General features: G+C 35.1%; 1 protein-coding gene across 1 annotated transcript; it reads left to right on the plus strand.

Moving 5' to 3' along the window:
• Positions 1 to 546: 546 nt before the first annotated feature.
• On the plus strand, positions 547 to 11229 carry SLC7A9 (solute carrier family 7 member 9; the record flags this gene model as incomplete). The annotated part of the gene is made up of 12 exons (XM_084294611.1): positions 547 to 651; positions 1646 to 1793; positions 2772 to 3014; positions 3586 to 3711; positions 4031 to 4130; positions 5521 to 5565; positions 5879 to 6002; positions 7714 to 7817; positions 8672 to 8768; positions 9628 to 9777; positions 10395 to 10569; positions 11165 to 11229. The coding sequence occupies 12 exons, from the start codon at positions 547 to 549 to the stop codon at positions 11227 to 11229; spliced, it is 1482 nt and encodes a 493-aa protein (XP_084150737.1).
• Between the last annotated feature and the right edge of the window lie 14727 nt (positions 11230 to 25956).

A 25956-nucleotide genomic window follows, 5' to 3' on the forward strand; every position in this document is an offset into this window, starting at 1 on the left:
AGTCAACAAGAACAGTAACCCTTTTGAGGAAAAGAGCTGTTAATTAGACAATTACAGGAGACGACACTTGGTCTAACATACTTGCATCTCCAAGGAACTGGGACAAGGCTTAATTTAACAAAGATCAGAAAGAATGTCTCCTAGATAAGAAAACAGGCTAGTTTCTGGGTGGAATATTAAATCCGACTGGACCCCTAGAGGAATTCAAAGCAGAGACTAGCTATAAAACCCAGCTTGTTCCAGTAAGGAGATTCTCTCAAACGTAACCTGAGGCATAAGGTGTAAGGACATCCACTGCCAGGTGAGTCAGGAAATCTACAGGAAGTCTGATGGATGAGGTAAAGTACACCTACCACCTCTTTCATTTAATCTCCAAGGAGGTAGTTAGATGGAAGACCTTTGCCTGTGTATTGCATGTGTGCATTTTTGTAGTTTCTGACAGTAGTATGCTATTTTAGAGCAGCAAAACTCAAGCACACATCAGTAAAATACACTCGACTCTTTTTTTTTTTTTTATTTATTTAGATATTTCAAAAAATAAGCCAAATGGGTGAAGAAAGCTTGAGGAAAAGAAAAGGACAGGACAGTAGAAAAGAGGATGGACAATCCATTCAGAGTGAGGAACCCCAAACTACAAACCTACAAAAGCAGGTAAGCACCAACACCCTACCTCCCCCAATACATGTGTGAGGGGCTGTCAGAGGGAGGTAGTCGGAACATCTGTGTAGACGCATCATCACAAAAAAGTTGAAAAGTTGTATCCAAACTTGCATTGATTTATCTTCATAGTGTGGCAGATTTACATTTTAGGAAATGGCTGGGACACAAACACAATTAAGAAGTGAGAACATATAATATTGAAGTCTTATATTTGGTAATTTCAAAATTGCTCAAGAGAGCGTAACTTCATAAACTTTACAAACTCCACGTAAACTTCTAGAGTCTAAACAGAGTTGTTGGCTCACTGCTTCTGAAAACATGTTTATTTCTATAAAACAGCTAGTGGTACAGAAAGACAACTGGTAATTTTTCTCCAGAAAATTACAGATGTTTTTACAAGAACAAAAAAAAAAGCCACTTCTTTTGTCCCTGACAAGCCTCTTAGAGAGAATTGTGATTTCTCTTTCAGTTTAAGTAACCTGGAAAAAGACACACTCTGTAGTTTCAGTTTGGTGCCAAGAACACAGACTGTCAAAATACTGATGTTATCAGACTAGCCATGACTTAACAGGAAAATTTAAGCAGCCCATGATGGTGTTTTGTTTTGTTTTGTTTTTTTAGCAGGAGATACCTAAGTTTTAGTAGATTCACGTAACATGTAAGTCACTACAAAGTCAGAACATGATCTTTTAACCGCTTAGCAATATCGTACTAATTTCAAAATATTAACAAATACCTGAAGCAAGGAGGAGCAACTGCTTAAAAAAAAATGGATAGTCCAAAGGATAGTAAAGCAAATATGCAAGCAGGTAAAATACAAGTAATGGCTTCTGGAAACAGCAGGAGTATGGCACAGTATTTGTACGCATTTTAGAAACAAAATTTCATCATTTATTAGTTAGTAGAAACTTTATGTTGAAAACTAATTAGTGATAAATTAAGATATTAGAAGTTACTTTACCAAAATGTCTCCTTTTATTTCAAGGTGGGCCTGATCAGTGGAATCTGCATGATTGTTGGTACAATTATCGGCTCAGGTATCTTTGTTTCTCCAAAATCTGTACTTGCCAATGCTGGAGCTGTGGGTCCTTGTTTAGTCATCTGGGCAGCCTGCGGAGTTCTTGCAACACTAGGTAAACAAAGAATCAACAAAGTTTGGATCTTTGTTTAAATATTTTTATTTACTGCATACCATTCATTTTACAAATTAGGTAATGACATCTAGACCAAAACTAGTCATACCCTGATGAGTGTACTAAGTATGTGCTGTTCATAAACAATAGACTAAGCTTTTAAAACTGTAATGATCATTTTCAGTTCATTTTTAAAGCAAGTGGATAAAATAAGCAAAAATAAAACTAACCGTAATAGAGTACTTTTCTACTTAAATCACAGGCAAAATAGCACATGAAAGTTTGCTGGCACAGGGCTGGTATTTCTAACATTTTTCCTACAGCTGCACAAATCACAGAATCACAGAATGTTAGGGATTGGAAGGGACCTTGGAAGATCATCTAGTTCAATCCCTCAAATCTAACTTTATCACCCAAAAAATTAATGCTAAGCACCTCCTACATATTTCAAATAGTAAAACACAAAAATGAATTCTTTGTGCATCATGTCAGCCACAAATCATAGAAAAAGTATTTTTTTGAGCAGCTACAGCAATAAAGCTAGAAGCGTCTACTGAAGATCAGCTTTGAATTACAGTGGCATTTTAATTTAAAAGTTGTGCAGCAAGCTTAGTTTTTCCACCTTAAATTTCTAAAAGGTAGGTCAGCCAGCACAGTTCCCATTTGGACCTTTGTTGGAAGTGTTGGTTTCTTAAGAAATCAGGACGTTCATAATTCAACAGCTGAAGTCTTAAACGAAGGTAATAGTAAGTTCTGTATTGTAACTTAATAGTTTCAGTATATTTTTCCCCACATTTACACAAACTGCTTGCAAGTAATTAAAATTTAGCATGTACACTACTCAAACATGGAAAAATGACATATTTACATATCCAGTTCTGCAATTTTGCTACCTATAAAAAAGCACTATTTTGTTCTAATCAGTTTGAAAAGTGCATAAACTAAACAACCAGTAACACGCACATTTCTTGTTTTCAGGGGCACTTTGTTTTGCTGAGCTTGGCACAATGATCACAAAATCAGGAGGAGAATATCCTTACCTCATGGAAGCATTTGGCCCAATTCCAGCATTTTTGTTTTCTTGGACAAGCTTACTCGTCACAAAGCCCAGCTCTTTTGCAATCATTTGTCTCAGCTTTGCAGAATATGCATCAGCTCCTTTTTATCCAGGTTGTGATCCACCTCCAGTTGTCATCAAGTGTCTTGCAGCAGCTGCCATTGGTAAGACTTCTTTTTTCTTGTAAAGTGACAAGTTCCATAATTGCTTAGCAATTTCTGTTCAGTCCTATCAGTGAACACATAGCATAGTAGGACTTCAGCACATTAATCTTTAAGAGGACATCAGAAAGCAGCCCTACGCTGAAAGGAACAGAACCTTGGGAAACTGCGTGTCTTTCCCACAATAACTAACTCCATGCAGAAAAAGGACAGAATGATGGTTTGCTCCTAGCCTGGGTTTCCTTTCTTTACCAAGAAAAATACAGCTGCACAGAATGCTTATGTGCAGCAGAAAAGTGAGAAGTTCAGAGATATTTCTGTATTCATCAGAATGCTGTAGAATTACTTTTTTGTTGTTGTTGTTAATGGTAGATATCTAATTCAGAAACATTTTTTCCTCACAATTTTAAGTCATCCAAACATACTATGGTAAAAACAAAGAAACAACTATATATACATGAACAGCCTGAAAGGAAAAAGCAGTACACTGAATATGGGAAAAATGTTTTAGAAGTCAATGTTTCTTTCAGTTCTGACAAATTTAACAAGATAAATATGAATTTCTTTCTTCTAGTGGTTATTACAATAGTGAATTCACTGAGCGTGAAGCTGGGAAGTTATCTCCAGAATCTTCTCACGGCTGCTAAAATGATCATTGTCACAATCATTATTGTAAGTGGAATTGTTCTACTTGCGCAAGGTAATTAAATATACATTAATGTGCAATTATTTTAGTTTCTGTTGACCATTTAAAAACTTCCCCAACAAAAACAGCACAACAATAGGGCTCTCTTTATTCAGTTTTGAGTTCCACATCATTGGAACTCCTTACGGTACTACGTATTTTAGAGGAAGGGGGCAGGAAATTCAACAGTATGTATGTTTATAAAAATTGGTATAAATTGATCTTCAACTGCAGAATGTTTCAAAACATTAAACAGACATTGGAATATTTCTTCATTTAGTGGCAATTAAAGGGATTAATTTCAACATTTGACAGTAATCTGTTTTATTTGCAGGAAAAACTGAAAACTTTAAAGATTCTTTCAAGGACAGTAAAATTTCTGTTAGCTCTATTGGTCTGGCATTCTATAATGGACTCTGGGCATATGATGGATGGTAAGGTATCTTTACTAGTGTTAACAGTTATAGTTTAACAGCCTTTAACTGGTTTACTCTCTCCCTGTAGAACTCAAAGATGTGATCTAAGAAAGTTAACATCTGACTTGTTATAAAGAATCTCTTAATGAATTCTGGAAAAAGAACACTAGCTTGGTAAAAAAAACAAAACCTCAGGTTACTGTTTATTAGGAAAGATTCTATAATGGATCCTGAAAGGGCTGCTGAAAGGTGTTTAGATACTGTGACAATAAGGAAGATATCAAAAGCAATTCCAATAGGCAAAAAAAAAAATGTAATTCCTAAAGTCCGCACAGGTTACCCCCATCAAAGTCCATGTTTTGTGAAATACGTAGTGTCTTTTGACTAGTACAAAAGAATAAGTATCAGAAAGTTAGAATTCATAGGGTTTTACATTTTTTTCTTATTCAGCTTTAGAATTGATGTAAAAGCACTGAATTCTCCCTCCCTGAGAAGCTTCCCATTGTAAACCTCCTCATCTGTTTATCCATTGTGTTAGACCAAAGAAAATACATTTGAAAATACTCACAAATATGGAAGGCTGTAGGTTTACATTTATGATCTACATAAAACATTTATATTCGGTACTCCGGATGCTGCTTTCCACTATTACTTTCTTAAAATAAACTTACTGGAGGAATACCAATGTCTCTGCTAAAATCCTGAAAATCATTTACGTACATCAGTTCCTGAAACTAACAGGAATGTGAACTGGTCTCAATCTCTGTTGGGACAAATCCAAGATCAAGCTCTGATCCATTAATGCTATTCTTAAATATTCACACTGTCAAGTTTTGCAAATAGATCTGTATTTTTAAAGGAAATAAGAATATAAAACTTTACTTACAGCAAAGCAAGTCCTATTACAATGTGTAAGACAAATGGATTATTCTTCCAGGTTCTTTTTCCAAGCTTGAGTCTCTCAACTTAGACATGAACATCTGCTGTTTCAGACATTTACCTAGACTTTTTGATACCTTGCAATGGGTAGAGTCAACTAGTGCCTATATTTGAAAAATATTAGATATTGCACAGCTCAAAGCTCAAAAGTAATCTTGTAAATTTGAAACAGATGTCCACCTAGTTTTTGCTTATTCGGGGATATTTTAACCAAGGGCTAAGAATCTAAGGTACTTCTAAAAATGTAAGATGCATCAAAACTTTAAGGAGGAAAAATTAGTTACTTCAGGCTTACATTTGGATAAGAAGCTCACAGTTTTATGTTCTGCAGTTTTACTTTTTAAAAAAAAAAAAAAACAAAAAACAAAAACTACAAAGGCACACCACACAGAAAAAAGAAATAACACCTAACCTTATAACACATTACATATGACTGTTACAAATATTGTTTTAATGTTTTTCCTACCAGGAATCAACTCAATTACATCACAGAAGAACTTAAAAATCCTTACAGGTAAAACCACATAGAAAAGTAGTACTACTAATGCCAAAAGAAAAGTAAAAGCTTATCTTTAAAAGGAATGCTTACTGAAAGCTTGAGCACTAACAGAAAAAGAGCCTTTTGTATGTATTCTGGGTTTCATAAATCTGTGATTGTTTTTTTTTGTTTGTTTGTTTTTTTAAATCCTGATTTATCTTTCTCTACAGTAAAGAAATATACACATACCTCTAGAGTATATGGGGGAAAGTAAGAGTCCACAGTTTACTAGGGTAATATTGGTAGTGATACAGCAATGCTGATGGAGTCTTACTTTTGCATTCCTTAGAAATCTACCACTATCTATAATTATTGGAATCCCCTTGGTTACAATTTGTTACGTTCTGATAAACATTGCATATTTCACCGTAATGACTTCAACAGAACTCCTACAGTCCCAGGCAGTTGCTGTGGTAAGCCACTTTATTTTGTAATAAGCCATCTAAAGAAAACCATGGGTATTAAAGCATCCTGAGCAGTTAAAAAAAATGTAAAAAGCAACCTCTAAGTTTTAAGATACACTTTATTTCTAAACTGCCAGTCTCACCTTGATTTTTCCCCATTATCTGTCATTTCTGAATCCAAAATTAATTTCAGTAGTGCCTAATTTAAACTGCTCCATCAGATCCCAAAGGAAAAAAAAAAAAAAGCAAGCAGAAGTAATGCAGTCTTCAGGTAACGTTTTGTAAACACCACAGCTCAGAGGTTGACTGTTTTCCATAGGTACTGAAAGAATGGAAGGAAAAATAGTATCTGACTACTGCTTTGCAGTGATTCCAGTATTTCTGAGAAATAAACACATGCAAAATAACAGATCAATTTTTGCCATTCTGGAGATAACAGCAAGTAGTCTGTAATTCACCTCCTCATTTTTCCTTTTACCTTAACTAAACTGAGAACTATCCTCTTTACTTCATTGGATGACATACTATTACAGAAAAAAAATCATTAAGGATTATTCTTAACATTTGAGAAATTTATATAAACACATCTGTCCCTTCCGTTCTACTCGGTAAATTTTCCAGAGGACATCTGTCTCCCAAACCATTGTTCAGAGAGCTTGTAGCAATTTCCCCTTATATAAGTTCTAGGGGAAAACGAACAGCATGTGACATGCACACATGCATACATGAATGCACTGTAACACAGTGGAAATGTACTTTATATGTAGAAATACTTAAAAACCTCAAAATAAAAAGGTATTTGAAAATGTAGAATTTTGATGCATTTCAGCCTTTTTTTTTCACCAAGAGGTGCAAAACTGCATACTAAGTTGTATGTTGATAAAGAACCACATCTCTTCAGTGTACCACTAAGCTTAACATCTTTCAACAGCACACATCAGCTACCTCTAAAGCGATCAGACTAAACTAAAAGAAAATCCAACTTCTACTGAGCAGCACAAAAGGGCCACAGCAAATAGCAAAATAAGCAGAGTGCTCCATATAAAGAGGTCTATACATCTGTAAGGAGCCTTCCTGCTTTGTGCTGGTGAGTGTGCTGCTACCAGGTAAAGCAACTACACTGATGGTAATTTTGTGCAAAAGTAGAACTTGATATGCTTAACTTACTCAACTGAAAATCCAAAATGTACCTGTCAATTTTAATTGAAATTCAGTTACAGCAGATCCATGTACCTACATTAGTTCCAACCCACCTTGCTGTAACAATTAACATACCATGGCACAGGTAAAAAATCAAAGTATAGTGAAAGAACTTGGCAAGTTTGTCCCTCACGTGCTCACCCACGACAAGGCCTAGGTTGCCATGCCTTCATTACTATTGTTATTCTTTTTACTTACACTGGAATCACCTTGTGTACACACTGTGCTCTGTGGTAATCACATCTATTCTTTGGCAGACATCCACAAACCAGGTGTCTTAAGCAATTTAAGTGGTTTTGTTTCATTCAAGACAATATTCCACTCTTTATAGATTGTTTTGTCTATTAATTCCGGTCTTCTTTTGGCCAAGTATCCTTGAATAACAAAATATACAACAAATATTTTACTAATACATCAGATACGTTACTTACTGTATTTTTAAAGAGGTGCCAACATTTCCAGATATACCAAATAGCAGTTAAAATGACAAAAAAACATTCATTTTAATCCCATATCCCAGACATTTGGAGATAGAATTCTTTACCCAGCCTCTTGGATAGTACCTCTCTTTGTGGCCTTTTCTACAATTGGATCTGCCAATGGGACATGTTTTACTGCAGGCAGGTAAGTTCCCATTCTAAGTACCTTAAAGTACCTTAATTTTTTTAAGGGTGAAAAATGTGTATGTATGTTTTTGTATTTAGACACAAAGATATCGACATACTTATGATCTAAAGGTAAAAAATAACAAGTATTTACAAATCTAGCTATAGTTTATTTTGCAAAAGGAAGCAGAGGCTATACAGGTTTGAAAAATCAGAAAAGATTTTTCTCATAAAATATTCTCATTTCAAAGTAGACATGGCATGAAAGTGTTTTTTCCCCCTTTTCTTTTTGCTGGCTAATTTTAAAGGTTGTCATTAAACAAAACAAAAAAAAAGAATAAGAACATAACTACACCACTAACAGTCAAGATAAGAACTGGAAGGGAAAGCCATTCCTTTCTATCAATTTTTCAACACTTCTATTTAATAGTAAAAGTAAGATCTATCTGAATATGGTAGGGCTGTACAGACGTTTTTTGACAGAAGGTTGTACAGGTAGCTATTTAATATGGAAAAAAAATAAAAAGGATTTTTTAATTAAAAGATAGCAGCTTTTTCCAAAACAATTTTAGTTAAACGATATGTACAAACTAGTGATTCTGAAAACAGAATTAGTTTCAATTTCTGTGCATTAACATTGGTTATTTCCATTATTTCAGTTTAGTGCAATATTCTTTAAATCCCATTGTATGCTAAAGGAAATACCGGTGTACTCTAAAGAAAGCTCTAGTCAGATGTAGACACATAATAAAATAAATTTGAAAACTTTTTTTTTTTTTTTTGTGGGGGAAGGGGACAGGCAGTGTTAAAATGTAACACCACTTGAACTTTAGGTGCCACACTAACTAGTTTGCCTTGTTTTTGTTTTGTCAGACTTGTTTATGTAGCAGGTCGTGAAGGGCATATGCTAAAGGTGCTATCTTACATTAGTGTTAAGCGTTTAACACCAGCACCTGCTATCATGTTTTATGTAAGTATACACTCTAAGTACAGAGAAATTACCTACAAAAAAATCTTAACACATGCTTTCAAAATTTCCTACCAGCAGCTTTGACATGTCTTTGCATCTTTGTGAGATTACAATCTTTATATAAACATACATCCTGAACATTTATTAGGAACAAAGACCATACAATGAAAACTACTTCTTAATTTGAAAAGTTTCATTCCAGAAGATCAAAATTCAAATCAAAGTTTTAAGAATCTATAGCATGAAAACCAAGAAATAAAAAGATAAATTATTAGTGTTAGGCAAATCCTTTATCTCACAAGAAGCCTATGAAATATTTCCTACTCTATGTCCTCCTGTAAGGATGCATTTACATATTTTCATTTAAAAAAAAATCTACACATTTAATAAATACATTTTAAAATAAAACTAGGCTGTATTTTTTTTTGTATTTTACCTTTTTACATCAATGTAATACCAGATAGAGTCAAAATTCTTGCTCTGTCCACTCCCAGAATCAACAACCAAAAACATAATATATTATTATAATTAATATTATATATATTTATTATAATAATTATTATTATAAATATATTATCTCTTCCTTCTAGATAGTCAGGCAGCAACAAAATGGATTAGCATATACAAGATTACGTGTTTTAACTTAAAATAGAATTCATACTGCACAGAAAAGCAAACATATTGTCAGGCTACAGATACTATCTTTAAATGTACTGCAATACACTTGCACCCAGATGTTTAAGCAAAAGCACGCACCAATTATGTTCTGAATACCCTAAACATACACACATACCTACACATAAGCTCTTATAAAGTAAGGTTAAACTTCACTGATACTAATTTTTGTTTTCATTTTTAGGGTGCCATTGCTATTATTTATATTATCCCTGGTGACATTAACACACTTATAAACTACTTTAGTTTTGCAGTCTGGATATTTTATGGCTTAACTGTGTTTGCACTCATTGTTATGAGGTTTACAAGAAAGGAAGTCAACAGACCAATTAGGGTAAGTTCAACATTCAGTGTAACTTCTCCTCCACTTCCGTAAATACTAAAACATGAACTCATCCTGAAACTCTGAATATTTGAACATCCTGAGGTAGAGGTTTCTCACCACCCACTTTACTTGAAATCTAGCCATTTATTTGTGTCTTTTTTTTGTTGTTTTTGTTCAAGTTTTGCACTATGACAAAGCTCAAAGACTGAGAAAAGCCCAGGCAATGTTTTACTCACATAGATGATGGGCGGAAGCTGTGGCAGATTTTCAGGGATGGGGAACTACAGTCAGCAGACTACCACTGAAAGAGTGCCTGGAAATAGACCCACACTTCACTGTACTGAGTCAGGTCTCCAATTCATTAAGCTGTATATGAATTACTACATACTACATTGCTATTTGCAATAAAGACAGAGACCTTTATTAACAATTCAACAGAAAAAACTTTTTCCCACCTATTTCCTCCTACTTTTTCAATTGTCCCATCTAATTCCAGAAATTTTGAAAGTAAAAACATCCTAAGACGATTAAGCTATGTTTCACATATGCAACTTCTGTAAGAACAGTAAAACAATTAGCTAAGTAATTGTGTTTTTATTTATTTTTTATTTATCTTTATCTTGCAGATACCCATTGTCATTCCAGTCATAGTGACATTAGTCTCCATTTTACTGGTGCTGATACCAATCATCAGTGCACCTGAACTGGCATATTTGTACTGTGTTTTATTTATACTTAGTGGACTCATATTTTATGTACTTTTTGTTCATTTTAAATTCAGCTGGCCCCAGAAAATATCAAGTAAGTATACTACAGACCATTTCCAAATTCAATAGAACACCTCTAAACTTTAAAGCAACTACCCCAACAAAGTTCATTATATGGTCCATTGCAATTTAAGTCATATGCTGGGGGGAACAGGGAGGGAGGCAATTTTCCAGACAGATAACATTAGCAAAGCTCACTGTGTGCATAAAGTGATCTTGCATAGTCTCAGAAGGAGCTCTTCATTCATCTCTCAAGGACAAACTGATATGCAAGCATTTCCACAACAGAAAGTAGAACCAGCTGCAGAGGACAGAATTAGTAGTTCTAAGGACATTAAGAAAATCCATTATGTCTGCCTCCCCCTCCTCCTGAATTATTATGTATGATCTAATCATGCAATTAGAAGCAGTATACTCTATGAAGAGCAATATTAGAAATCTCAAAATATACTGGCCTGGATCTTAAGATTGTTTTTATTTCCCACCTCTTATTTATTTGTTTTTAAGTTTGAGATACAAATACAGAAAAGAAACAACTGCTTAGAAGGACATTTCTCTAACTCAGAAAAATAGTATTAATCTGAATACTGTTCTCAGAACAAGCTTCTAACAATGTATTTTCTTCTCAGAGCCCATCACTATGCACCTTCAGATGCTTTTGGAAGTTGTTCCAGCAGAGGAAACTACGGAGTAAAATATTTTATATGTACTAGAGTGTTTTTACTTGCTATATTGTTTGAAGGAAATTCCATTTAGTTGGTGTGCATTTATACTTTCTAAATTGCTATGTTCATGCTGGCATGTGTTATTTTTGCAATACTACTTAGTACTTGACATTTGTTAAATATGAGAATAAAAGATTTCTGAGCCAGACTATAGTGTACAGCAGAGCCTTTTTCATTGCTTGCTAATACGTTATTTTATTTTCTTCATTAATGTTACTTAAACAAGAGGAGCACTTTAATTATGACAATGGTACTCACCTGCAGCACTGCCAGAACGCCTCTGTTGTTGTTTCTGCTGAAAGAACAGAATAGCTATCGTTCACAGCATCACCCACAAGTGACACAAAACTGAAGACACATTGCATAAACACATACTAACTCTAATCCTCAGTTGCTCAGACCAAACACTAGCTATCAAAGAATTGGAAGACTAAGGAAATGGGAATCAAGTAAAAATGGACAGCATACCTGCCTGAAAAGAAGAGAGTGATTCTTTGTTTAAAGCAAGGTCATAAGTAAAGGCTTAATTTCTCAGGTATGTGTTTTCTCCACTGCCATCTAAGGTACAGAACACCAAGCAATTGCAACAGAAATTATCCTCAGCACGAATGTGACTTTACAGAAGTAACATCATCCTATAAATGTTCCATTTGGTACCTAATAAAAATAATTAAAAAAAGAGCCAAATTCATACACAGATTTAAGCAGCTTTTAATTTCCCTGGCCAAGAAACTGGTTCTGGGTAACTTACAATACTTACTATGTTCCCTCAAATCCAATGGATAAAGAAAGTAGTTTTCTCAAGTCATGTGTCAATATTTTAAAGTGATTATATTGAGAAAGATTGGAATACTGAAAGCACAAGTCCTCTGAATAACTTAATACATCCATTCCAAATACATAACACAGGAATATTAAACAACTCCACCTACTACTATTTTGAAGGTTGAAAAACATACCTGACTGGGGGTAGAGATGAAAATGGTGACTGAGTCTTAAGTGTCAATAAACTCGGAAAAGCAAACTACATCTTGGTGCAGGACATCAAGCAGACAGAGCATGGATGGCTTCAAAACACAGAACAAAACTTTCTTCACAAAAGATGTTATACCATTGAGTTCCTTAACACAGGAGTTAGAAGTTGACAGAGGTTCATAAAGCAACAAATCAAAGCAAAAAGTCCACAGAGAACCTCTTCCTCATGAAGACTCTCATCAAAAATAGCTAGAGGCCAAGAGAACATACTTGGAGTTTACTGAAACATTTTTATAGTGTTCTTAAAAAGACTGCTCTTGCCACCTGCTACAAACACAGGGCTAAAGACGGCTTCTGTTTTTACCTTATACAGGGTTGCCTTGCTTTTTAAAAACGTTAAGAGATAACTGTCTATGTCCATTAGATTGTAGATTTTTCCACTGGTAGAAAATAATTTTACACTATATTTATGTATCAGACAAGTCAGAAGGACACAATGCGTGAAGAAGGAAAAATGCTGCTCCACCATATTTTTTTTTGCAGGTCATGTGACAGTCTCCTATTTTCAACAAAATTTTAGGCTTCTTAAAACAAATCTGTAAAGCTAAATCTCTATTTTAAGTCATCATATAGTTCCATTGGAGAGACTAACATGTTTTAAAGATCTACAGATGCAAAGAGATTGGTACCAGCTTAATTTGTTATGAGTAGCTATTGCATTATTATTTCACTGTGAGATATTCTGGTGTGTACAAATATAACAGCGTAAAATTATTTACCGACAAATTACATGAAAGCTCGAAGCCTTTGAGCTAGGCAGACAAGATTTTGTCCTTCATTAGCGTAAGAGTTTTAGCTAGGTGAGAGGAAATTAAGTAACGAAAAGAATTCACAACACATGAAAATGTCAAACTGAAAACACTGAATTTTCTACCACAATGCTCATTCCGCTAATACTATGCAGCAGTTTGCTATTTGTTAGCTGCACAGTACAGCAGTTTGCTATTAGTTAGCTGCACAGTACAGTATTTCATGCCAAGTTCATGTATTTCCAGTCAGGTACAGATTGCCATCTGAGTTCAGGCATCATTTATTTATGCAGAACTGAAACAGGCAATTGCTACAAAACTGATTCCGTATGTGTATGAAGGATAATGTAGAAATAATTGACAGACCATCAGAGTTTGTGAAATTGCAGAAATTATTAACTATTGCTAACACAGCAAACTAAGGTAAGTAAAGCTCTTTAATTACTTAAATTAAAAGTACATCTGTGCACGTCATCATTAAAGCCAACAATTTTGAAGCGAAAGCACTGGACAATATACATAAAGTTCTTCTGGAGAGTATTTTTTTCAGATGCTTAGAACACAAGAAGGACTTTACTTACTATTTTCCTCCAAAAAATAAACACAGTTCTGCAACCTATACGTTCAGTTTCAGCAATTTTATGGGAAATGATCATGCGAGAGACAATATTTTGCAACATTATCCTTAACAGACAATAAAGATTTATCTCCACATTTCTCATCACTTTCTACGTTGCTGTCGTCTGAAGACTCAACCAGATCTTTGGCTACTGCCGATAAACATTTCATACACGATGAACACTGACTTATTCAATCCTTACCAACCGGAAAAGGACCCTTGTCTTTAAAATCTTCCCAGTGTTCAAAATCAAAAGACACATGAGGATTCTGTTAACAAAAAACAGTCTGAAATATCTGTACCAAAGCACAGCTAGTATGTTAGAAATATTCAGTAATTCTCAAATCAATTTTCTCTTCACCTTTTTCTTTAGTAACTTGCACCATGCTCCTTTCTTCTCTTTTGTGAGGCTAATAGCAGCCTTTTTGTCCTTAATCACACATGATGACTTTTCTGTAAGCACGTACTGATGTAGCTCTATGTCAGCCAAATAAAGTTTGTCTCCTGAACAAGCACTAAATTATAAAAATGTTTAAAAATAAATAAATACAAACTAACAGCCACATTTTAGGTTTATTAAACTTAAGTTTCATAAACCTACCTGAAAATTACCTTCTCTTTAGAAAAGTCACATTTATAGTCAGCAATACCTGCTATTTTTACCTTCACTGTAACAGTCACTTCATTTTGAAACCACTTTATTTCTGGATAAAAGCTAGAATAGAGGAAGATTAACTGGGGTTAGCCCAAACAGAAAATAAACTGTCTTACATACAACTAGAATTCTCCCCTTAGGTTGCCCACTTGTATGTTTCAGCACTTGTATGTGTATCCAAGCCATAATAATTTGTCTCTAAGTAGCAATATCAGGAAACAGAGTGTCAGCCTCACTTGCTACAAAAGCAATGTGACCTCAGCCTTTGGAGGAGAGTATTTATTAGCTTAAGAGGGGAGATACTCAACACCACCACTGGTCTCTGGAGCTCAATGTCAATTTAACAATTAAAGGATACTTCTACCTGTATTGTATCTATTTACACATAAAACAGATAATCTCGGTAAGGATAATTGTCCTGTTTGGCAGGACAAAAAAAAAAGCAAGCATGGTAGCAAAATCACTCTGAGTTTTTGTACCATTTATGCTGATGCAGGGTAGAGTCTTCTGCTTGCTTCCTTATTTTGAGCTACACCATCTAAAAATAAGAAATCGAGGAAGATATTTTATACTTATCTATACTATACAAACCAGATTCCAGAATAGCCCCATACCATCATAGAAATAATTCACTAGCAATCAGATTACTACTGCAAGCACTACTGCAACCATGCATTTGGTACTTATGTCAGATACTTCCTATCTGGAAATATTCTATTAAGCTAATAGTATTACAAAAAGATAAATAGTACATATCATAAATGTAACGACTTTACAAAAAGATATAGTAAAAACCAAAAAACCACTTTTGTTATTAACTTCATGAAATAGTCTGGATTTTACAAAAAGATAAATAGTCTGGATGACATAATTAATTCAATACTCTGTTACTGGTGCATTTTCAGCTCCCCAGATTTACAGTTCAAGTTTTAATCTCTCACATATATTCCATCTATAAACGAACATTCATGTTAATTGCAGAACAGATGAAGCTATGAGAGGGGAGTCATGTCAATCAACCCCCTTGTTCAAGGAGGGTCACCTAGTACCAGTAGCCCAGGACTGCATCCAGATGGACCTTCAAGTATCTCCACGGATGGAGAGTATAAAACTTCACTGAGCAATCTGTTCCAGTTCTTAGTTACGCGTGAATGCTACGTAGATGAAAATCAGAATATATTTCTGCCTGTGCTCCTTTTTTAACTCAACAACACTAAAAATACCATTGGGTCAATCCAAACTGTATTTCCTAGGGTAAGTACTATTTTTTGCTTCATGTAGTTTTCCTTTAATTTTGTGATGAATATGATGGGTTACCTAGGAAAAACGAAACACCATGTTTGAGATGTATACCAAGATAACTTTGCATTTATTTGAATTGTAGTGAAACATCATCTGAGCTTAACAATAAGGGTATTCAATACATCGAAACGATTTAACTAATGAAATACTGTAATTTTACCATGGATCAAAGTACTGTTAAGTCTTTAGGAAGGAACTTAGTAATAGAAGACTACCTAAGCCCAGGTCAATTTACAGAGGCTGACCTTCCGTTACTCCCCACAAACTTAAAAGCAGCGATAACTTGTTCTGGAAGAAGGCATTTAAATCACATAGGAGAAGATCCCATAAATTTCACTATATTATTTTGCAAGCAAATAAAAGCTAAAAGTTAACTTCTTAGAATCTGGACCACTAACAGATATTTATTGATAAGACTAAAAAGCTATTAAATTTGATAACTAAGTTTGCAGTTCATAACTGTTTTCCTGTAGAAAACAAACACACAAATTAAAGAACCTGTGGGAAATACTATGAAAAAAGGATGATGAATATTATCTTTGGGATCCATTCAATTTCATTATCAATGAAATAATTTCTTTTCTTCTTCAGCTTCTAGCACCCTGGCTGTAAAATCATGCAGTTCCTGGGGAATTTCAGTTTCAGCACACTTCTAATAGCGCAGGATCCCAAGAGCATGACATGTTGTTTTCTGTTAGTAGTATGAATGACCTTGCCTTTGTATGTTCCTGATCTACTGATGATTCCTAAAAAATATGTATGCGTTTCTAAGCTTTTATTTATCCACCAAACAATTATCAAATGTTAACATTAGTTTGTTGAAGATTTATTAAAACCTCTATCACATCATGGAAGTTGTTAGACATGTTGTATAGACATTGACCGAAGAATCTTGGAGAAGAGGGAAAACTGAAATGTATCATGCAAAATGCATCTGTAATTCCCCAAAACTGCATACAGTCATCTGTTAAAACTGAACACATGGTTTAAACACAAATGTAAGGGAACCAAAATACTTAAGCATGTGAAGTATTAGGTCACATTTGCAATGCCTGTTTCCTTCCCCCCATCCACTGACTTAAGAATCAAGGAAAATCTTTTCCCAATACACTTCCATAAGGCATTATTTCTTCAACACATTTCATAAGCATGTGGCAGACAGCATTACAAGTTAGTTTATGATCTGTGTAAATCTGAATCTCATAACAATATCGAAGAAAGAATAGACCACAGCCACATACTTCAGAAAATAGAAAACACTTCCAGTAATGCAGAAATGCTAACACCTTGAACCTCTAGATATAATTAAGTTAATCTTCTGTTGACAGATAAAAGGCAAAAATTAAGTTTGAAACTCGTTAAGTCTTTGCTCTTGCAAAGAACTCAAAAAAAAACCAAAAACAAACAAACCAAGAAATCTACCAGAACACAGGGGGAAACAATTATGTTAAGGCTTCAGACATTCTGAATTCCAAACTGAAAATAGCCTCCGTATTAGCAGAGGATCATGAAACTGTGGAAATTCTCTGAAAGTATTAATGGTTCTTGTAACTAATAAATCAAACAACTCTTAATCTCCTTCTCATAAGTAAGGCTTCCTGATGATTTCCCTCTCAGCAGTTTAACCCTGAGACCTGGGGGTGGGGGGGAGTAGAGTAGATGCAGCACTAACAAGTAAAAAGATAACCAAGTGACAAGATAACCTAGTTTTAAGTATTTAATGTAGAACATAGGTCACCATGAAGAAATAAACACAAATGTACAACTAGAAAACAAGAAAATACTCACCTAATACAACATAAGTACAATTTATAAATACCACCAATATTTCTAAAATCTCAAGAACCAATTCAATCTCAAAATATTTTTCATGCATAATCTATGCTGAGGAGCAAAACCTTCTAACATGACTACAGAAATAAAGAAAACGGATTTGAAAACTGAATTCAGTATTTGCTTTTTAGTATCTGCATATAACCCCAAACAGTTTTTTAACAGAAAATTAGTAGCTTTCTCAAATCTAGAGGGAAAAAAAAAAAAAAATCAAACATCACTGGAGAAAGAAAGATTTCTTAAAAGTTTCAAGGAATGAAGCAATGGTTCTTTCCATCAGCTAGATACTGAATTTAAAATACTCCAACAACTCAGGCATATTAAGTATGGGTTATCTGATCTGCATCATAGTAAATCAAAGCACAGCACAAATCAATTCATATTTAATTGAATTTGAAAATATTAAATCACTCTAACAATTGATGTAATAAAGAAACTTAACATGTTTAGAGTGCAGAAAAATATCCTCCCCATCAAATATTTGTTACCAAACCATAGTTGAAAAGGAACTATTTTTATTGTACTTTGAATAAATATCAACAGCTTCAAACTCCCTTCTTGCCCAAAAGCGTGCATATACATTTTTTTCTCTTGAGTGATCAAGAATAGTAACTCAAAACATACACCACCACCTAAATCCCTGATTACATAACAATTTCAAATATTTATCACAACACACCGTACCTGTCCGTGTGAACAACTGACTTTTCCTTGCAAGGCAAACCTGAAAATACTTTGGTAATCTATCAAGAAGAAATGAAAACTATGTTTTTCTTTGCACTAAAATACTGTTCAAGGAAGTATTTCTTCCACGTACTGAGGTAAAAGTGGTTTTCTTACTTAACTGTAGGATTTTCCAAGTATTTTGGACTTCTCTCTGTACCAAATTTTATGTTTTTCTGATTGAGGCAACAATTTTAATGAAGCAAACTTCAAAAAAGTATCTAACTTCTTATGGAGCAGAATTTTCTTTCAAGCACTTGACAAGACCACTGCCCACAAAACAAAACAAAACAAAACATTAACATTAGGTCACAGTCATATCTCAAGCAACAGCCCTAACGGGGATCTGAACTAGCATGAACATACATTGCTTAGTTCTTAAACATCTTTCTAAAAAGAGAATAAAAGATCATGAGAAGTCTGTACACCTCAGACTGGAGGAAAAAACAGAAACAGGTGAATGCACATGAAGGTAAATTGAACATCAGTGAAAATCCTCAGTGGAATAACTTGTAGCAGACACTATATCCAGACTTGTTCAAAAGATCCTCAGTTCTGAACTGGGGATTTTCTAACAACCATCTTTTATCACAAGGAATCAACAGACATGACTTGGTCAAAGATCTGCAGCACTCAGGTGGCTGATAAAGGGAACTTGGCATTAGACTACTCAACAAACAAGAAGAAACTCCAATAAACATCAACCATTCTGTAGCATAAGGACTATTTTGTTTTCACGGCAGCGTTAAAGTTTACCGTCTTTTATATTTAGAAAACTGAAAGTCCCACTGTAGACAGCTATTATCTTCATAAAACCATGGCAAAGGAGCAAAAGAGTAGGCATAACCTTTTCAAGGATTAGCACCTTTTCTTTTTTTTTTTTTTAAATATGTTCTGCATTTTAAAGAAAAGAAACAACATTCCACTCCAATTTAACTCTATCAATAATTACTACAGTCTCCCAGATCTGTTACATAGAAGAAACAACTAGATGACTACAGCATTTCTTATCTGTCCCATATATGCTTAATCAAATTCACCTTTGACAGTTTATTACACAACATGATACTTACAGATTTGGTACTTTCATTTAGATCTGTGCTTGATCTTTGGTATGTCTTTTCCTGAAAAGAACTAGAAACACTATGACCTAAGAAGATAATCAGAAATTTTTAAGTTATCTGAACACATAAAAAGTCAATATTGTTATTTACAGTGAGTTGCCACTGATTTGCTGTTTAGTTTCTTCTCAGCGTTTAATGATGTCTGGTTCTCTTAATCTTTTGCAAGACTTCCAGTATTCTCTTCAGTGTCCACAAAGCAAGCAAAGTTCTTTGAGACAACATCATCATTAATGCATACCTTAAAAAATAAAAATAATAATAATAAAAAATCCTTATTGACCAGAATCAACATTGCATACTTATTTAGGGTATATCTGAAGTTTTAAACAATAGGAACATTTAAGCTGATAGAATTGAACGGATAGAAGGTATAAGACTTTATATGTACTTTCAAAGTTATTGTCTATGGCAATGACCACAGCCACAGTGTTAACAGCCTTTAACGCTGAATGATCCAAGCAGATGGAAGTGAATTATTTTATAACTACATTACAGCTGCTTAAGTCTGACAGTAACTACAGCAGATTATTGGCAGAAGTTAGACATTTTGACAAGTGGAGCTACTTCTCCCCATGAAGGTTTGAGGACTCAGTCTTATTATAGAATGGTTTAGTTTGGAACATACCTTAAATTTCATCTAGTTCCAACCCCCCTGCCATGGGCAAGGACACCTTCCACTGTACCAGGTTGCTCAAAGCCCCATCCAAAGCAAGTATGAACTGGTATTTAAAGGCACTTGAATAAAGTAGTTGCAAAATATTCTAAATATAACACAAAATGCGTGAAAATGCAGTAAATAATTCACAAAGCTGTCCACTTGAATTGCTTCCTGTATATTTATATTTTTAAAGGGACATCTCATTGTATGATGCAGAGTAATTCAACTTAAATAACAACAAATATTTCTTTAAAAACCTCAAAGACAATATTTGTTTTAAGCAAAGAAAATATTATAATGCTTGAACACAGGTAACAGATTCTGAAAGACAAACAGTTCTACTGCGCATTTCAGTGTTACAACCTCCAAAACAGCTGTGCATTACAACTCCAGGTAATCAAAAGGAATAGCGAAAATCAACCAAACCAAACAAAAACAACAGAAAAACAACACTTCACCCAGGACAATTCTAGTTCATTTAAAGTTATCTCCAACAATTCCACTTTAAAGTTTAAGTGCTCTGGTTTTAACACTAATATCAGCATTCACACACTTATGCATTTAATAACATTGTTCAGGCCAACTTTTTTAAATTCAAGTTCCATAAAATATTGATAGCCCTAAAATTTTTGTTATCTGCTCTTTAAATATATATATATATATAAAATTTTAAACAGCGAAGAACTTAACGTATTACTTCAAATTTTAACACATTACTGAAATAAATGTGATTAGGACAATGAGGAAAAAGATGAATGAGGTTATAGTGAGTAGAATTGACTCTGGTATCCACTGCTGCTCAGCCTTTCACCAGACCAAGCTAGCAGGAAAACAGCTTTGGGAACATAACATTCATTTTCTGTGAGCCTGATTTGTGATTTTTCTTGTACCTTGTCCTGTAATTCTAACAGTTGTAATTAGACCTAAACCAAGCCAAACTATAAATGATAAATTCGTAAAATAAATTACCTTCATCAGAAGTTTGTAAAAATGAAAGAAAATCTTGAAAGGGCAAAAAGAAATTTGCATGAAATAACCTAAATGTGCAGTTCTTATGAGAATGTGTACTTTTTGTTATACAACATATCTTTGTGCAATGCTACAGACTTGTACTTCATTTGCCTGCCAATACCTTCAAAAGAAATGTACACATGAATGAAAATGGAATTTCTGCCTCCTGGAACACGTCCAGAGAGTTACATCAACACTAACATAAAACAATATCTTTAATAAGTTAATGATTTAGCTTCTACTGTACCTGGCAAATGACAAAACTCACTTGCAGATAATGCTTTTCAGTCCTAAGCTGATTACAAAGTTATGATTTACATAATAAAGCAGGCAAATAGGTTTCTAGATATAGAAGTATCTTACTTTTTAATCTTTTATTGTCACATAAAGAATAACATCAAATGTATTATCTCCTACAGCACATAACTTGGCTTTGATTTGCCTAGTTGCCAAATGTAGTAGTAAATAAAAAGGAAAAATATTAACCCCATATCAAATTATCAGTATTTTTCAAGCTATACAAAAACAGAAATAATGGTTAAATGAATGCAACCTATTTCTTGGAAGAAAAACTAATACAAATGTTGTAACTTTTAAATGAAACAAGAATCTAACAAGGCATTAAGAACAGAGCTCAAAAAATGAAGTTGCCCTCAGTCTTTGAAGGAAGACTGAGAACTGAAAAGCATTAATGACCTGTCCACAGAAACTAGTTTTATTCATACACTGAAATTATTTATTTATTTATGCGTATTTGTGAAATCAAGTTCCATGTTGTTATTGCTTCCTATTGACCTTTACTTTGCATAATAATGCATTATACTTGGATGTGTGAAAACCTCTAAATCATGGAAGTGCCATGTTCCATTAGTATGGAAAATTAACAGCCTGGAGACTCTTTACTGTTTTTATAAATTCATCCTCTCCTCCTCAAATATCTGTGTGTATTGTATTGTACTTGCAAATAAGCAGGTAGGTTGTATCTAAGACAGGTCCTGTAAGGAGCAATTAATAAACACATTTGCCCTGAATATGAATGCACTTCCCATTTAGTAGAGAAACATCAGAAAGGTTTGCAGTACAGTTTAAAGTCTTTTCATGATATTTACACCTCATACACTATATATACCATCTGATGCTGCATATGCCATTTGGCAATTCTTATATCTGAGTGAGAAACCAGGTATGACTAAAGTCAGTAAGAAGGAAATTAATAAATATACTAACATGCATCTGTACTCATTTCCCTAGAAAAATAAATAAATATTTGTATAGCTATCACTAGAGCCTTGATCTATACGTAATTACCCCTTATAAATGGTTTGATGGGAGACATTTAATAAACAGCAAGACACCACCTATACCAAGCTTTTAAGATCCATATAGTTATCATTTTTGGTCCAAGTAAGTTATTTCATAATGAAAAGCAGTATATCACGTGTTTAATTCTATTAGAAGGTATTTTAAACTCATGGCATTGTCAAGTTGCTCTCTGATACAGGCACATTCAATTTAAAAATGTTACTTATTTTAAGATTTTAAAATACTTATTCTGAAATATTTTAAATAAGCTTTCTTAATTTTGTTGAATACTACTAAAACATTGGTAAAGATTCTTGTACGATAAGTTGAATATTGTGTTAAAGAAATGAACCTTAAACATGGCTGAAAGCTGGAAGAGATTTTTTAAGGCACATTTTAATATTTTAGAAATAATTGGTTTCATAGTGGTTTTATTTATTTATCCCTTAATAAGGTAAGTTTCAGTAATATTAACTGATAACCATAAATCTCAATCATATTAAACTGACACTATTCCAGTTCCAAGTCTTTAAGGAAAAGAAAAATAGAATAGAAAACATCTTTAAAAAATTAACAAAACAAAGACTGGTTTGCATCCACACTGACAAGGGCCCATCATATGGATAGCAGTTTCTTGTGGAACCACACTTCAATGAGACCAAAGCCTTGTGACTATTAAACTAAACAAATACTGATAACCAACAAAATACATTTCAGTGACACTCCCCCCCCCAAAAAAAAAAGAAAAACAACAAACTCTTACTTCTCTGTTTTAACAAAAGTGTATTTGGCATAATCCCCCAGAAAGCATTCTGTTTGATAATGACCTGCACAGTACATGATTGACTTAATAACTGCTCTACACCTGCATTTCAGTTCTTCACTGAAAACCACACAAATCTAAGAAGAAAAGAACAAGACAACAGGTTCTTGTAAACGGAACAAACATCACTGTCAGTTTTTTTAGAAGCAAGCAAACAGTGTTTACGATGCAGCCCTGATTTACTTTATAAACTGCAAGTACTGCAGCTTCCTTAGCAATAAAGCTTACAGATAAGATGGCGCAAACCATGTAGATGTCCTTTTCTACTACAAAGCAGTAGTCAAAAACAAACAAAAAACAAAACAAGACAAAAAAACCACACGCATCTTCGATAATTCACCCCCTAAACCAATGCAAATACCAAATTATTTATTTTATTGTACACAAATAGCAATATCTCTACCTGGCCTTCTAATGTTACCGGCTTTACTTCATCTGCATTTTCACAAGATTCGCCATAGAACTGATTTATTTCTGCATTCTGGTTTTTATACTCTATTTCATCAACTATGTAAGGCCCACATCCTTCCATAGTAACTCAAAAGCAACTCGGATCTTCAATCTGGTGCAAACAGTAGATTAAAAAGTAGTATTATCTCCTGCTGAAGTGATAGGGTATTTTCATGAGCATCTGAGTAGTAAACATGAATCTTAAAACCTTTAGCAAGGCCTCTTACATTATAGGAATAGATATTCAGCATAAAGAATGTTAATAGGCATAACGCATCTTTCACGTTCACACAATTAGTTCAATAAATGACTTCTAAACTTGTAAGTTTCTTTAGCACTGCAATTAACGACATGCAGTCTTCAGATTATCTTGAAGACTGGGGCTGCTGCAATCTAACTACCTGACCAAGCAGTCAGCAAAACCCCAAAAGCTTACATCATTGAAAAACAAAACAAAACATAAAGACATGAACCCCAACCTTTGACATGCAGTTTAGTACAACAGAAATTTTTACTCATTTTTCACAGCACACTTCTACTGGAACAGAACAGATCTTTTGCACGCCATTTCACCACAGCCTCGCACATCACAACGCCACTCACCACGGCAGCGCTTAGCCTACCGCTTCGAAGAATTCACACCACAGGTGAGCAGCTAACGAAATATTTCAGGAGACAGAAGTCACGGCAGTGCCCTCCAGCTGGCAGAGCCACTGCCACCGTCCCCACAGCCACGAAGCCCGAGCGCTGCCCTCACCTCAGCGCGCTGCCCGCCACCCTCAGAAGCCTCCAGAAGCCGCCCGCGGGCCCCCAGTGCGCGTGCACCGCCCTCTGGCAGGCCCCATGGAGGCGGCGGCGCCCGGCTGAGGCTCGGCCGCGGGCAGGGAGCGGAGCGGGGCCGGGCTCGGCTCGCTGAGAGCCGCGGGGTGTCGGTGGGTGCGAGGAGGGAGAGCGCTGCCTTTCATGGCCTTCCTGCTGCTCCTGCCTCAGGGGGGCTTTCCCAGACCCCGAGTCTGAAGCGCCGTGTGTGCCTGAAAGGTCTAGAGGAGGCAGCTGGGGAGCTTGGCACCTGGCACTTCTGTGCTGGAGCTCTGCTGTGATAAAAAATAAATGCATCCCCACACAGGCAGCTGTTGGAAATGTCCCCTGACATCTAGGCCCTTACTTCATCCTTACATCAAGCTCTGTGACAAAGCAGCAACATTTTTATTATTATATTCCTCTCCTATGCTCCCCTTGCCATTCAGGCTTAATGTTTTTTTCACTGGTTTTGTGTGTGGGCGTACTGGCAAAAGACATGAGAAAAATTGTTGCTGTATGTACATAAATGAGGCAGGAAAAATTGAGACTGATCTCAAAAATATTTGGGAAAAGACCAAGATCTTACACAAGATAGTTCAAGATGACACCTCGTGGATTCAAGAATTATGGAACAAACTGACCTCTTGGTTACCCAACTTTTTTTGGCTTAAGCAATTGCTTATAGGAATATTGTTCTTGCTTTTACTAGTATTCTGAACCTGTGTATTGGTACAGTGTGCATTTTGGTGCTGCATGAAAGGACAAGATGATTATGAAACCTGTAAGTGTAACCGAAACAAGCACCAAGTAGAAACTGATAAGAATTTTATGAAAACTTTGAATCAAGAAGGAGTGTTATAAGCAAAAGAATTTCCTTAGGATAAAGAAAAGGGGGATAAAGAAAACTAGAGACAGGGAACAAGATAAAGGATAGTGATTCCTAGGTCTTAGTTAGCACAATTGTATCTTAACAACCCAAAGATAAGGGAATAAAAGACTGTATGCATAGATAATGGAACCAGCAAGAACTGGCTTGACTGCTGAAGTCTGTCAAAGACAGGAAAGGCCAGAAGGCAAGCAGCGAGGAAGACTTCTGGCCTTCAACAAAAGACCACCCAAGTATGCCAGACAACCGACCACCCAAGGACCCCAGTATGCATACAAATAGAGACGGAACCTACGTTAATGAGTGTCTGTAGAAGCTGGCTTGCCACCATCAGCACGATGAGGAGGTTTCTCCAAATCCCAGTCACTGTGCTGGTCATGTGGGAGAGGAGGAAGAGGTTTGTCTAAGGGTTGAGAAAGTTTTGTGTTCACAGTATGGAAAACTCAGTCAATGATGTCTGACTGTCTCATTCCCCTTTCTCCATGGGAAATTCTAGGGCATTCTGGTGCCCTCTCTCCTGGTAGGACACCAATGAGCTAGATGCTTCTTTTTTAGTTGCTTAAAGAAATTGTGAAGAAAGGTCAGAGAGGTGAAATGATCCCTGACTGTAACGGCCAAGGTGTTCTGCCAGGCAACAGGTATGGAACAGGGGTTAAGGGAGGGAATTACTTGTACCTCCTGTTAGACAGCCACATTCTGAGAACAAAGCACACTCCTAATGTCTC

The sequence above is a fragment of the Netta rufina genome, assembly GCF_964035555.1.
Source record: "Netta rufina genome assembly, chromosome: 13".
NCBI lineage: Eukaryota > Metazoa > Chordata > Aves > Anseriformes > Anatidae > Netta > Netta rufina.